This window comes from Carcharhinus amblyrhynchos, chromosome 7 (genome assembly GCF_965287045.1).
Source record: "Carcharhinus amblyrhynchos chromosome 7, sCarAmb.v2.hapA, whole genome shotgun sequence".
Classification (NCBI taxonomy): domain Eukaryota; kingdom Metazoa; phylum Chordata; class Chondrichthyes; order Carcharhiniformes; family Carcharhinidae; genus Carcharhinus; species Carcharhinus amblyrhynchos.
This window is the reverse complement of record NC_137330.1, coordinates 36,894,268-36,910,268: the sequence shown is the minus strand read 5'-3', so window position 1 is coordinate 36,910,268 and position 16,001 is coordinate 36,894,268. Positions and strand designations below refer to the sequence as shown.

Below are 16,001 nucleotides of genomic sequence, written 5' to 3'. Positions count from 1 at the left end.
GCAATATTTCAAGTTTCTACTATTTCATTCACTTAATTATAATTAACGGTTAACTTAAAAGTATCCAATGGAGCATTTCCAACTCGATATTTTGCCGATGGAATTTATTTTCTAAAAAGCTATAAATGGAATTATAATCCTCGGTGCCAAATGATTACGTAAGTACAATTTGTGACTATTTATAACATTTGACAGTATCTGTTATTCATTCATTGTGATCTTTGTATCAAGCATGCATAGTTATAAATGTCCGCAGTGTCATTACTTGACAAGGCTTAAGACGATCGAGATTCTGCATTCTGGCACACGTTATAAAACTACACATGTCCAGGTTAGCAATATTAGCAAACTGTCATTTCACTTGCAGCTTTGAAGCCTATTTCGATGCAGTTTTTCCTCTGCTAAAAGTGGAATGAAAGTGTCGTTGTAAGAATTTAGCAGACTGTTACTCAGCGAGAGGTTACTATTGCTGTTGGTTTTAGTAACCACAATGTCTACATGTTCATTTCTGGAATTTTCTGACTCTCCATTCTTAGCATTCAACTCCATTAGTTCAAGTTCGTGTTTTGCAGCCGTTTCCAAAACTTTCTGTTTGTTGTAATACCTGACGAAGTTATTTATAATCGGATGGATAGGCAACGCGATGGCTATTATGCCACAGAGAAAGCTAATAGCCGCATTGAGTTTTCCCAAAGTTGTCTTTGGGTATATATCACCGTATCCAACAGTAGTCATGGTGATGATCGCCCACCAAAAAGACTGAGGGATACTTTTGAAGAGGGTTTCTGGGTGGCTTTGTTCCATGGTGAAGCCCAAAGCCGAAAAAACGAAAATGCCAACCGCCAAGTACATAAGCAACAAACCCAGTTCTTTGAAACTTCTTTTAAGCGCGTAGGTGAGTGTTTGGAGACCACTGGAGTGGCGCGCAAGTTTAAAAATTCTTGCTATCCGCATGATCCTCAGAGCTTGGATCGCCTGCTGCATATTAGTCAGTTCCATCAGAGATGCCCCAACTGTAGTCAAGATCAGGCTCACATAGAAAGGCAGAATCGTTAGCAAGTCGATAATATTCATGAAAGAAAGCACAAATTTCAGTTTGTTGGGGGCCGACACCAGCCTGAGTATATATTCTGCTGAGAACCAGCCGATGCAAGCCGTCTCGATAGAGTCCAGGACTGGATGTTCCACCGGACTGCCTTCCTCGTCAGTCACTTGAAGATCAGGGATGGTGCTTACACACATCACCACGGATGAGACTAAAATAAACAGAAAAGATAAAACTGCAATCACTCTGGCCAGGCAGGAGGAATCGGGCTTTTCCATCAGTTTCCAGAGGAATTTTTGAGATTTCCCCCAACAGCTGTCAGCCGATTTCCCTCTGTCGGCCAAAATAAGCTGCACTTGCTTTGCGATTTCTTCCAGCTCTTCATTTTTCTCGCCTAAGAGGCATTTGCAACACTCGTCCAGGAATTCCACTTCGATCTTCCAGAAGTCTAGCTCATTTTTGAAACAAATGGGGCAAATTCCCTTTTTCATGTGGATTTCTCCAAAATAGTAAACGTCCATTACACATTTGAAAGAGTCCGGGTCTCGGTCGAAGTAGAACTCTCCTTTGCTGGGATCGTAATCATCGCAAAGGGAGAAGATCGCTTCGTACCCATTACAGTTTAGCAGCTCTGCCAGTCTGCTTTCCGGGTAACGGTTTAGGACATTCCCATACAAAATGTGCCGCACCCCGCCAATGTTCACCACCATCTCCTGGTCTTCGGAAGCTTCTGATTCATCGGAACCCGGGCTTCTGGGTTCCGTCTCCATACTTCAGGTATCTTACAGTAAATCAAGTTCGACAGACACACTTTTAGCTCCTTAGATAAGTGTCTGAGCGCAACAATTTGCATCGATGTTCTTGATATTGCCTGAGATGTATGTCCACCGATCCTCTGCAACGGAATCGTGGGAAAAGGCTTCTCGATGGAAAATATATTGAAGAAAGCGCCTGAGATCAAAACTCACCAAAATCTGTCGCGCTGAAAGTTGGATTCGCCTACTTATAAACCTCACACAAGGGAGCCATCGAAATACAATAGCACGTCATCATCTGCCATTTGATGAATGGAATTTATTCAATTGACCGGACACCAAGCAATCTATCAGGTTGGTAATCTTGTGAACCAGAACAGAACTGTACCTTGAAACGCGGAGTTTGAAAAAGGCTGTCTTTCCTGCAGCCAGTTTGATAAACAGGCAGTAACCCGTTAATCTGTCGACCATGTATCTGCAGTGTTGCACAATGAGTGAAGCAAATTTTATCACTGCAATCCACAGCACTGGAGAATGTCAACAGTTCGGATCAGAAAGGTAACATAATCTGTCTTTTGGACGCGCATTGAAATTCTTCACATCCAACGAGATAATATGAACCCACTGCACCCGCTAGCAGCAAGCTACACTCCCTGCTGGTGAAAAAATGGCACAGCGTCTGAAAATAGTCAACGGTGTGCAAACTTCAAAGGAACTATGGCGATTTACCAAACTATAATTAAATAGTGACATGAATGGTGGCTAAAGCCTGTTTTTATATTCCGCTGAACTAATTCAATACAACTTTATTAACGATTTTAACTCCTTTTTGTCGAGTTTTAAGAACAAACTGGTTGATCTCCTATAGTACTGCTGTTTATGATTCCAATCACTCTCTATTCATGTTCAACACAAAAATCAGTTTCCGTACGCTGTCCCGGACAGGAAGAATGTGAATGACAATTTACTTGTCTTGTGTTCCTTGTTTGATTAATTACAAATCTATTTGATTCAATTTCTGATAAGCCTACAGCAACAAAATTGGTCAAAATGTCTGCTATTCTCCTCATATTTCCCATTATTTTTCATCACCACTACATTCTCATAGCCCTTTACATTCTAGAATCATACAGTGCAGAATAGGCCCCTCTGGCCCATCGAGGCCGCACCGACATGTCATAAATACCTGACCTCCCACCTAATCCTATTTACCAGCACTTGGCCCATAGCCCTGAGTGCCAAATGCTCATCCAGGTACTTCTTAAAGGACATGAGGCTATTTGTTTCTTCCGCCCTCCCATGCAGCATTTTCTAGACTGTCACCACCCTCTAGGTAAAAACGTTTTTCCTCACATTCTCCCCTAAATTTCCTGCCACTCACCTTGAACCTATGTCCCCTCATGACTTACCCTTCAACTAAGGGGAAGAGCTGCTCATTATCCACTCTGTCCATGACCCTCAATCTTGTACACCTCAGTCAGGTTGCCCTTCGGTCTTTCTTGTTCCAACAAGAACAACCTAAGCCTAACCAACTTCTCTTTGTAACTCAAATCCTTCCTATAATGTGATGACCAGAACTGCACACAATACCCTAGCTGTGGTATCACCAGAGTCCTATACAACACCAACATGAATTCCCAGCTTTTGTAAACTATGCATTGGTTGATAAAGGCAAGTGTCCCATGTGTCTTTTTCACCATCCTACTAACATATGCTTTTGCCTTCAGAGATCTATGGACAAACATGCCAAGGTATTTTTGCTCCATAGAACTTCGGAGTGTCATGTCATTTATTGAATACTTCCTTGTCAAATTACTCCATCCAAAGTGCTTCACCTCAACTTTTCAGAGTTAAATTCCATCAGCCACTTATCTGCCCATTTGACCACTCCATCAATGTTTTCTCTCAACCTCACTGTTAACCACTCAGCAAATCTTTGTGTCATCTGCAAACTTACTAATCCTAACCCACACAGAGTCAATTATGTCATTTATATAAATGACAAATAATTGGGAAACAAGCACAGATCCATGTGCTACACCACTGGACACCGGCTTCCAATCATTAAAGTAACTTACTGTCATCACCCTCTGTTTCCTACGACTGAGCTAATTTTAAATCTGTTTTATCTCCCATGTATGACCTTGTCAAAGGCTTTGCTGAAATCCATATAAACTACCCTCATTAACACCACCTGGTGAACTCCTCAAAAAATTCAAATTTATTAGGCATGACCTCTCCCTTAGGAAGCCATGCTCATTATTCCTGTTCAGATTTGCCTCTCTAAATGGAGATAGATGCTCACCTTTAGAGTTTTCTCCAATAGTTTCCCTACCATTGATGCAAGACTCACTAGTCTATAGTTACTTGGCTATCGCTACAACCCTTCTTAAATAGCAGAACCATATTAGCTGTTCTTCATTCCCCTGGCACCTATCCTATGGCCACAGAGGAATTAAAAACTTGGGTCAGAGCCCCTGCAACCTCCCACAACAGCCTGGGATACAATTCAAGTGTCCACTTTTAAACCTGACAACACCTTAATTACCATGTCCTTCTCTGTGTTAATTTGCTCAAGAATCTCACAGTCTCTTCCCTGAATTCCATGCCTGCATCCTCATTCTCTTGGGTGAAGATGGATGTGAATTATTTGTTCAACACTCCACCATGTCCTCTGGCTCCACTCACAGACTGCCCCTTTGGTCCCTACTCTTTCCCTAGTTATCCCCCTCCCATTGATATACTTAGCAAATATCTGAGGAGTTTATTTACTTTTACTAGTCAGAGCTCTCTCATATCCCCTCTTAGCTTTCCTAATTGCTTTCTTAAGTTCCACCCTGCACTTTCTGTACTTCAGTGATGCTTCAGCTGATTTGTTCCCCTTGTACCTGCTAAAAGCTTTTCTTCTCATCGTTTCCTGAATATCTCTGGGCTTGTTACTCCTTTCTATCATCCTAGAAGAAACATGCTGGGCTTGTACCCTCCCCATCTCCTTTCTGAATGCCCCCCCCACCACCGCCACCCATCCACTACTCTTCTGTAGATTTCCCTGTTAGTAGCTGTTTCCCAGTCTACCTTGGCCAGATCCTGCCTTTGACTAAAGTCCCCTTTCCCCAATCCAAAACTTTCTTTGCAACTTGTCTATATCTTTGTCCATAACAAGCTTAAATTGTATCATGTGATGGTCACTAGCACTAAAATGCTCCTCTATCATCGACTCTACCACCTGTCCAGCTTCATACCCCAGAATTAGATCCAGCATAGTTCCTTCTGTTGTTGGACCCTCTACATATTGGCCTAAAATGATTTCCTATGTACATTTCAAGAAATCCATTCTAAGTCCTCAACACTATGACTATCCCAGTTAATGTTGGGAAAGTTGAAATCACCTACTATCATTAATCTATGATTATTATTTTTACACACTTCTGCCAATTGTGCACATATTTGCTCCTCAATTTTCCACTAACTATGTGGGGGTCTATAATAAACACCTAGCTATCTGGCTGCCCCATTTTTATGCCTAAGCTCAAGCCACAGAACTTCATTCAAAGCCCTTCCAAGATATCCTCTCTCCTTAATACTGTAACTGACTCCTTAACTAATAATGCAATGCCTCCTCCTCTTTTACCCCGTCCTCTGTCTTGCCTGAAGAGTCTATATCTTAAAATGTTGAATTGCTAATCCTGCCCCTCCATCAACCATGTCTCTGTGATGGCTTCTACATCACAATTCCATGTGTCAGTCATCGCCCTTAACTCATCCATTTTACCTGCAATACTCCTGGCATTTGAGGCCATTCAGCCTTGCCTTACTCCCTTTACACTTAATACAGCTACACTCCCTCTGACTTGATTGTTTTCCTCAATGATTCTGTGTCCTTATTCTGCTAATAGCCCCTGCTAAATTAGCATAAACTCCTTCCAGCAACACTAGTAAAACATTCCACAGGAATGTTAGTCCTACTCTAGTTCAAATGTAGACCGTTCCACTTGTTCAGATCCCACCCTCCCCCGAAATGGTCTGAGTGATCCAAAATCTAAAACCCTTCCTCCTGCACCAACTCATCTGACTATTCTCCAATTCCTGTGCTTGCTAGGACTATGACTATGACTATGAAACCATTGCCAATTGTTGTAAAAATGCATCTGGTTTACTAATGTCCTTTAGGGAAGGAAATCTGCCATTCTTACCTGATCTGGTCTACAGAGTCACAGCAATGGCGGACAGGCTTTGGTGATTCAGGAGGTGAGTTAGTCAACGCAGGATTCCAAGCCTCTGACCTGAATGTCAAAGGGGCTGATAAGTGACATACTGTGCAGGCCAGAGATAGGGAATTCTGTGACAAATAACTTGCTTCCCAACTCCCCAAACCTGTCCACTGTCTACAAGGCACAAGTCAGGAGTGTGATAGAATACTCTGCCTACCTAGGTGGGTGCAGCTCCAACAACTCTCAAGAAGCATGACACAGTCCAGGCCAAAGCAGCTCCCTTGATTGATAGCCCATCCACCGCTTTAAACCGTCACTCCCTCCACCATTGACCCAGCATGGCAGCAGTGTGTACCATCTACTAAGATACACTGCAACAACTCAACCAGGCTTCTTTGACAACACTCCCTAACTCTCAACATCTACTGCCTAGAAAGACAAATGCAGCAGATGCATGGGAACTCCAGTTGCAAGTTCCCTCTAAGTCACATACCAACTTAACTTGGAGCCATATCCCCATTCTTACATGATCACTGCATCAAGACCTTCCAACTCCCTTCCTAGCAGCACTGTGAGTGTATTTTCATCACATGAACTATAGTGGTTCAAGAATGTAGGTCACCACCACCACTCAACAGTAATTAGGGATGTGCAATAAGTATCCAGTAACAATGACACGCTAAAATAAATAGGTAAAATTAGTGTTAACTGCCTGCCATTCATTCCTACACCTTTCCTTAGATTGCTACCTTAGCATGGTGGAGAAGTTGAATATCCTGTTGATGCTACCAATAATGCTGTCAGGAGCCTTAAACTCCTGGCAGGGTCACCCATGATGGTACATTCAGAATGGAGGAAGCAGACAAAACACAATCCAAAACAAGTCCTTAACGACTGATCAGGCCATGTGCATAGGATGTCAGAGTCTTAACTGCCACAGCAAATATTCTTCACCCAGCTTAAGGAAGGCTTCCGAACAGGAGGAGGACGAAGGAAATGCTTTAAGGATACCCTGACGGCTTTCCTCAAGAAGTGCAACATCGACATGAATGCTTGGGAGACACTTGCTCAGAAGAAACCTACTTGGAGGAACCTATTCTTGAAGGGACACAATTCTTTGAGGACACCCTTGACAAGCAAAGGGCCAGAAAAGGAGCCTGAGAAAGGAATACCAGCAATCCCAAGTTGCAGAACTGATACCATCTCCTGGAAACATCCGACAAGTGTGTGGTTGGGCTTATCAGCCACACAAGGAGCCAAAGAATCCATGACAAGTGACACACAATTTCTTAGGTGGACAATCATACTTTACTAAAGTGATCACTGAAGAAGAATTCCTGTGTGGGCAAATAATTCCATTTACCAGATATAGCATATTTGCAGATTTCTTACTTCTATCCCAGCTTAGTGGTGTACAGCATCAATCATCAATGTAACCCATGCTAAGGCCACCTCTAGAACATTGCTTACTTAAACCCCTACATGAAGGTTACATCTGCTGAAATCCTTATTTAAGTTTTCATCATCCCATGGATCAATTTCTCAAATGTTCTCAGCAATATTCACAACTTTTAGTTAACACAGCCCTCTGTGGTCTTCTCACTATTACCGAATTGTGACCTTTGAGATCTTGGTTCTCAATCTGAAATTCCTCCATGGCCTCACCTATTTTTTTGAAAAGTTATCTTTAGTCATAAGTTCCAACCTCCATCTTGTCCTTTTGGCTCAAAATCTACTTGTTCCATCTCATTATGATCCACGATTAGGTGTCAGTCATTAATTTCCATGCCATTTGAAATGTTCATCCCAAATCACAAAGTCTTGCTCTCACTTTTCCTATCTCCCAATAACCAAATTATTTAATAGTAACTTCATTTTGCCCTCAAGACATGTTTCTCGAATGTATATAAAGTCATAGAGGTTTACAGCATGGAAACAGGTCCTTCAGCCCAACTTATCCATGCTGCCCTTTTTTTTAAAACCCCTAAGCTAGTCCCAATCACTCACATTTGGCTCATATCCCTCTGTACCCATCTTACCCATGTAATTGTCTAAACGCTTTTTAAAAGGCAAAATTGTAACCACCTCTACTACTACCTTTGCCACCTTGTTCCAGACACACACCAACCTCTGTGTGAAAAAATTGCCCCCCCCCCCACCCCCTTCTGTATCTTTTCTCTTTCACCTTAAACCTATGCCCTGCAGTTTTAGACTCTCCTACCTTTGGGAAAAGATATTGACTGTCTCGTTGGTCTGTGCCCCTCTTTATTTTATAGACCTCAATAAGATCACCCCTCAGACGTCTACGCTCCAGAGAAAAAAGTCCCAGTCTATCCAGCCTCTCCTTATAACTCAAACTACCAAATCCCGGTAACATCCTAGTAAATCTCTTCTGCACTCTTTCTAGTTTAACAATATCCTTTCTATAATACAGTGACCAGAACGGAACACAGTATTCCAAGTGTGACCTTACCAATGACTTGTACAACTTCAACAAGATGTCCCAACTTCTGTATTCAATGTTCTGATCAATGAAATCAAGCATGCTGAATGCCTTCTTCACACTCTGTCCACCTGTGACTCCACTTTCAAGCAGCTATGAACCTGTACCCCTAGATCTTTGTTCTGTAACTCTCTCCAATGCCCTACATCACAGAAAACATGTAATCTTATTTTAGACAAACATATTGCAAATTTGGCAGAGCACAAATTTGAGATGAATATATTTGCAGCTAACTCCGCCACCCTACCCTTCACCAGCTCCAAATGTTTCCAAAATGTTTTGGTATTGGTTATTTTAATATTTTGAAGACTATAGGTGCAGATTAATTTCCTGAGTATAATATCAAATCAATTCTCATTTTCTGTGCTTATGCATTCGTTCAGCAGTTAGCTGCATAGATTCAACAATAGAGGCAGAATTTTACGACCACTTTAATGCCCATTTTGTGGTGGGAAAATGTCATAAAATGGGACGTAAAGCAGCTAGCACAAATGAGGCCGATTTCAGCTGTTTTTGCGATTTTACGACACCCACGTTTCTGGTGATCAGCCTCACGCCGAAAATGGGCAAGAGGCTGATTAATTTATTTAAATTCATTTCATTGTTCATTTTAATGTATTTAGTGAGCCCAGCGCTCGTCCAGGCTTGCTTGCCTTTATAGCCTTGCCAGGAGAGGTTCTCTCTGACAAGGAAAACACCTGCTCCCCATGAATGAGGAACAGTCATGTTGGCCTCACTGGTGGAATCGAAGGTCACTGAGGCCCTCTGGGGAGGCTGACTGCAAGATGGGGCTGCCCCTTGGACAGTGCCAGACTGGCAGTGCCACCCTGGTACCTGAGAAATGCCCACTTGGCATCTGGATAATGCCCAGACAATGCCCAGGGAGTGGGACGGCCACACTCCATACAATTGGTGGAAGAGGGAGTGGGGCTCACTGCTACTCTGCATGAGAGCAGTGGGGCAGAAATGGGGGGCGATAGGTTTGGGCAGCATCTTGGGGTGGGGGTAGTTGCGATTCAAGGCTGCCAGCAGTAGCATGGGCCTGACAGATCTTTCTTTGTCTGTCAGACCCCTGCTACTGTTAATGCGCATGTGCAGCATCAGAGGTCTACTCTTGCACAATACCTCCCTCTATAAGCTGTCTGATGAATTAAGTCCCGCCCAGAGGCTCTCTGGCTAGAAACTGACTAACCCATCTTTTTAAAGCAGAGTGCATAAGATTGGATGTGGAAACTCACCCAAAAAACGGATCTGGTACGCTCCCATTTTCAGACTAGCTGGACACTTAGAAAAAAAATCTTGTAAAATTCCACCCTATATCATTTTATTGGTTGTTTTGCTACAGCTAAGCAAGTTTCAATACATTTACATGTTGAAACAACCAATCTCACTGTAACTGTCTTTCTCATGAGGATTTCCAATCTCCATATTTGAAGATATTGCCTTGGAATTCTTTCCAAAAGTCACTCCCACTTGGACAGGTTCATAGTGACTCATCTGGCATGGTTTCATCTAGCCTTCAGATATTCCTTTCTTTAAAATTTCAAGTACACTCAAGTACCACCTTTCAAACACAATTTTGAATTTTTGGTCATGCCATACAGAACACCACTGCTTCAAAGAGATACCTTTGTCTTAGTGGCCCTCTGCATAAAGTCACCAATCTCCAGCATCCTTCTTGGATTTTTAGGGCTTCTTTCAAGCATAGTTTAAGTCTGCTCACTGCAACTCTTTAACTTGGAACCTATGTCTTAATTTTACTTAAGGGAGAACTTATTTCTGGTTGCTGAGCTTGTCCCTTACCTGGGATTTCTTTTTAGGATTTTCCCCAGTTCCCCTCATGTAACCTGGTTGGGTTGCTCTTATCGAGAGTTGGTGCAGACTCGATGGGCTGAAAATCCTCCTTCTGTACTGTAGGGATTCTATGATTTCTCGGCTGGTGCATATGCAAAAGGCCCAAGGATCTTCAGACCCCCAGCTTCAGATTAAAGCACATATTTCAGTTTCATCATACTAGAAGCACTTCTTTTTTGATATGTATTGATGACTCAGACTCAAGTGTACTGGATATAATTTGCAGATTGACACAAAACTTGGAAAAAGAGTGAATTGTGAGGAGGTTAGTGATAGATTTCAAGAGAAATCAAAAGAAAGACTGGTGAAATGGGTGGACAAGTGGCAAATGAAATTTGCCCACAGTACATTGCTTAGCACTGCTGCCTCACAGCATCAGGGACTCAGGTTAGATTCCTGGCTTGGATGATTGTCATGTGAGTTTCCTCTGGCTGCTCCCACAGTCCAAAGATATGCAAGTTAGGTTGATTGGCCATGCTAACTTGCCCCCTAGTGTCCAGAGATGTGTAGGTTAGGTGGATTAGCCATGGTAAACACCTGATATTGTGGGGATAGGTTGGGGTGTGGACCTGGTTGGAGAGTTGGTGCAGACTTGATGGGCTGAATGGCCTCCTTCTGCACTGTCAGGATTCTGTGCTTCTATGATACATTGTGGTAGGAAGAGCAAGAAAAGGCAATATTGGGTACTTTCCAGTAAGGATGCAGGAACAGAGACACCCGGGGGTATACGTGCAAAAATTGTTGAAGACAGCAGTACGTATTAAGTTATAAAAAACGCATATAATATCCTTGGCATTATAAATAGAGGCATACATTACAAACAAGTAAGTTGTAATGAACCTTCCAACTGGACATTACATTTTAAGGATTCAAAGTTTTTAGACAGAATGCAGAAAAATAATTATAAGAATGTCTTCAGGAATTAGGGACTTTAGTTACATTAGCCTTTGAGACTTGGCTTGTTGTCCTTAGAGAAAAGAAAGTTGAGAGGAGTTTTGATGAATCACGGAAGGTCTGCACAAAGTGGATAGAGACAAACTATCATTGGTAGAAGGGTGGAGAACCAGAGGACACAGATATAAAGCAAGTGGCAAAAGTACTAAAGACAACACAAGGAGAAACTTATTTTACATAGAAGTGATTTGGAATGGACTGCTTGAAAGAGTGGTGATTTTCAAAAGAATTGGAGAACCACCTGATGGGAATAAGTTTGACGGGCTATTGGAAAAAGGCAAAGCAGTGGGATAAGCTAAATTGCTCATATAGGGAGCCAATGCGAGCATAACGGGTCAAATGCCAGTCTCCTGTGCCGTAACCGTTCTATAATTCTATGCATACCAATCATAACGTGTTAATTTGGGAGTCAGGGATAATCCAACTAACTCAAAACCACCACTTTTGAGAGTCTCACATCAATTGGCTGTAATGACAGCAGGGAGCAAAGTTATGTTTAAGAAATCTACAGAATCGTATGGATTTTTAAAAAATTACTTAGTATGGATTTTTTCAAAATATCATGAGTGGACTGGCATCTCTGCCTGCTATGTGAGAATATTAAAAATCAACTACTGAATGAGCAGAGCTCTGCACACAAACATTCACAGTGCAACCAACAACAAAAAAAAAGCTGCATTACTTGACTTCACTGGTGTGCATATGCTACACAGATACTGATCTAAAACCAGTTTTCAGAGTTCAGAAAACGTTTTGCGATAGAAAATACCCTTAACAATGAAAAAGTTGCAAAAATCCTAAACAGAGTTGGGGTCTATTTAATGCAATCTTACTACCTCAGTTTGAATTTGACAAAAGTATTTAATTAATGTTTAGGTTATTGTGTAATATTAGATATGTGAAAAATATCAATTGTTGTTAAATGAACATTGAGAATCATAGTGGTGCACTCCATAGTTCCAACAGGGATTTGGGGGGAGGGGGTTTCCAGTTATCAGTTTATTCTAATCTAGTTCAACACTTGGCTTTAGAAAAAAACTTTAATCATTTTGTAACTCTACTTTTTACAATTATGTAATAAGCGCATTTGAATTACAATATGTAATTATTATTCACAAAGTTTATGCTATAATACCAGTTAAAGTGATAGGTGGTTAGTAGCAGTTCCTTCATCTAATAGTTCTAGAGATGTTCAAAGTAATAAATATTAACCAACAAGCTGTAAAGGATTTACTGAAATGATTTACTCTGCTTTACACCTTTGATTGGCTGCCAATATTTTGAATGGGGAATGGTGTTAATCCTGTTTGTCCAATGCAACTAAAAGTTTAATGTGGGCTGATGAAGTAGATGATATCACTAAATGATTTGACTGGAACTGTGATGACAAGGCTAGAATATAGCACAGCGACAAGCAAGAGTAGCGATTAGAAGAATTTTCCTTCCTAGAGTAACAAACAAGTGAAACTGACACTTAGATGCACTAACCATAATGTTTCAATCCTTTTTAGATAGTGGGGACATGCCAGACGATTGGAGAACTGCAAATGTTATACTCTTGTTCAAAAAAAGGATGTAAAGGTAAGCCCAGCAACTGCAGGCCAGTCAGTTAACCTCAATGGTAGGAAAGAACATAAGAACATAAGAAATAGGAGCAGGAGTAGGCCATCTAGCCCCTCGAGCCTGCCCCGCCATTCAATAAGATCATGGCTGATCTGTCGTGTCTCAGTTCCACATTCCCGCCCTCTCCCCATAACCCTTAATCCCCTTGCCTGTCAAAAACCTATCAACCCGCGTCTTAAATATATTTAGCGAGGCAGCCTCCACAACTTCAACGGGCAGAGAATTCCAGAGATTCACCACCCTTTGAGTGAAGAAGTTCCACCTCAACTCCGTTCTAAACCGCCCCCCCTTTATCTTGAGGCTGTGCGCTCTAGTCCTACTGTCCTTTCTGAGCGGGAAGAGCCTCTCCACCTCTATCCTATCCATCCCATTTATCATCTTATATGCCTCAATGAGATCTCCCCTCATTCTTCTAAACTCTAACGAGTACAAGCCTAGTTTATTCAGCCTCTCCTCATAGTTCAACCCCCTCAACTCCGGTATCAGCCTAGTAAACCTCCTCTGCACTCCCTCCAAGACCAAAATATCCTTGCGTAAGTGCGGCGACCAAAACTGCACACAGTACTCCTGCTGCGGCCTCACCAGTGCCCTGTACAGTTGCAGCAAGACCTCCCTACTTTTATATTCAATCCCCCTCGCTATGAAGGCCAGCATCCCATTCGCCTTCCTGACCACCTGCTGCACCTGCAGGCTGGGTTTTTGCGATTCATGCACAAGGACCCCGAGGTCCCTCTGCACCGTCGCATGCTGCAGTTTTTCGCCATGTAAGTAATAGTCCTTCCTACCATTATTCCTACCAAAGTGGTAGGAAAGCTTTTTGAAGCAATATTTCCAGACAGAATGAACAGTCACTAAGACAAATGTAGATTGATTAAGGAAAGCCAGTACAGTTTGAAGGGCAAATTGTGTTTAACTCCCATTTTTGAGTTTTTGGGTGAAGTAACAAAGAAGGTTGATTACAGCAATATAATTGATGCACTGTACATGGACTTCCACAGGCAGTGAATAAAGTTGTTAGAGCTCATGGAGTAAATGGAACAGGAGCAGCATTGATATGAAATTGGCTAAATATTATGAAATAGTAGTGGTGGATGGTTGATTTCAGATTGAAAGAAGTATATCGCGCGGTTCCCTAGCATTCAGAGTGAGGACTATTGCTTTTCTTGATATAGATAAATGAGTTAAACATGGATGTACAGGGCACAAATTCAAGATTGACTCAAAGCCTGGGAATATTGTGAACTGTGAGGAGGATAGCGATAAACTTCAAGAAGACAGACTGTTGGAATATGTGGAGGTATGTCAGATGAAGATTTAATACAGAAAAGTGTGGAGTGATTCATTTTGGTAGCACAAGTGAGAAGAGGCAATACAAAATAAAAGGTACAATTCTAAAGGAAGTGCAGGAGGGTACATGTGCACAAATCATGAAGGTGACACTGCAGGTTGAGGAAGTCGTTAATAAGACATTAGGAATTCTGGCCTTTATAAATTGGGGCATAATATGCAAAAGCAAGGAAAATATAATAAACATGTATGAAACACTGGTGTATTGTGCTCAGCTCTTGGTACTGTTGTATTTCAATGTTTGCTTTAAAAAAAAGGGAAAATGGCAGTTAAGTGAGGTTAAATTAGTTGCTCTTCCAGAGAAATAGCACAGACGTGACAGTCCAGATAGTTTCTTTCTAGGTTGTCACCATTCTAGGATTCTTAACAGAACTGCCTGAGGCTATGGCAGATAATTTACTCAAAAAGGATTACACCAGTGGTTCCCAATCTGTGATCTGTGAGCCATTGGTAGTCTGTGAGTGTACTTCAGATGGAATAAAAAGTACAATTGCATGTACCTTATAGCTATCATAATCAATGTTACATTATTATTTGCAATGCGATTGATTGGTCAACATGCATTTAGCATAGATGGAGCCCGTACAATGTTAGGCCAACACAGTGGAGTTGTTATGAATGCAAGAGCAGTGACTCCACTAGCAACATCCATTCTCTGCAGCATCCATAGGGAGGCATTAGCTGCAAAGTAAATGCCAACTAATCTCATGGTTGTTTTGGAGGAAGCAGTTAAAAAAGTTAATTTTATCAAGGCTTTTCCACTAAATTCACGGATATTTGCAGTCCTATGTGATGAGGTGGACAGTGATCATTATTAACTGCTTCTGCACACCATGGTCCGCTGGCATGATGAGGTCAATTTTTGTTACTTGACTCAAAGTTTGAACTCTCACAACATTTCAGTGATTTTCAGTGGCTTGCCAGATGGGCATATATGTTAGATATTTTTGATCACTTAAATGGTCTCAATCTGAGTCTTCACAGAAAGTCAGAGAGAGTTTTTCATGTGCAAGACAAATTAGAAATGCTGACAAGAGAGAGATGGGGGCCAAGCAACTTGAGAGGTGAAATTAAAACTCTTGCTAATCTGTTAGATTTTTTGGATACAGCAGAAATGCAGCTTCCAAACAATGTGAAACATGACATCAGAGATCACCTGCAAAGTTTGAAGGCACAGTTACGTGAGTACTTACCTGTTCCCGACACAAAGTTCAACTGGATACGAATTCCCTTTACAAGTCTTGATGACATCCTCAGAAGCCTGACCTCAAGAGAGCAAGACAACCTTGTGGTGCTGTCCTGTGATAGTTCCTTAAAGTTGTTTTTTTCTCTCAGAAGTACCTGACTAACTTTTGATTTAAAGTTGCTTCAGAATACCCAGAACTGTCAGACAAGATAGTAAAGTTGCTGATGCCTTTTTCTACAACCTACATTTGGAAACCTGGATTTTCAGGGTTTGTTGCATTGAAGACCAAATATCGGAATAAACTTAACATTGCACCAGATCTCCAATTGAGACTATCATCTCTGGAAACTGACATCCAGCATTTAACACCTGTGAATCAACATTTCATTAGGTAAGCATTACCTGTCTACACTGGTAGGCCTACTGCAGGTAGATGTGCTGTGACACATGCAATGTATTCGTGAGTGTCCATCAGAAACTATTAGAAATAGCAGCATTTTTAATACCCATTGATATACAAGTT

The 16,001-nt window shown here is 41.6% G+C and overlaps 1 protein-coding gene across 1 annotated transcript; it reads right to left on the bottom strand.

Annotated features, from left to right (window-relative positions):
• Window positions 1-218: 218 nt before the first annotated feature.
• LOC145345440 (voltage-gated potassium channel regulatory subunit KCNF1-like) lies at window positions 219-1,860 on the bottom strand. The gene has a single exon (XM_080193253.1). The coding sequence runs from the start codon at window positions 1,813-1,815 to the stop codon at window positions 358-360; it is 1,458 nt and encodes a 485-aa protein (XP_080049379.1). The 5' UTR covers window positions 1,816-1,860; the 3' UTR covers window positions 219-357.
• Between the last annotated feature and the right edge of the window lie 14,141 nt (window positions 1,861-16,001).

What these genes read in the sequence shown, in the direction of transcription:
- LOC145345440 (XM_080193253.1), bottom strand. Translation starts at nt 1,815, where the DNA reads ATGGAGACGGAACCCAGAAGCCCGGGTTCCGATGAATCAGAAGCTTCC.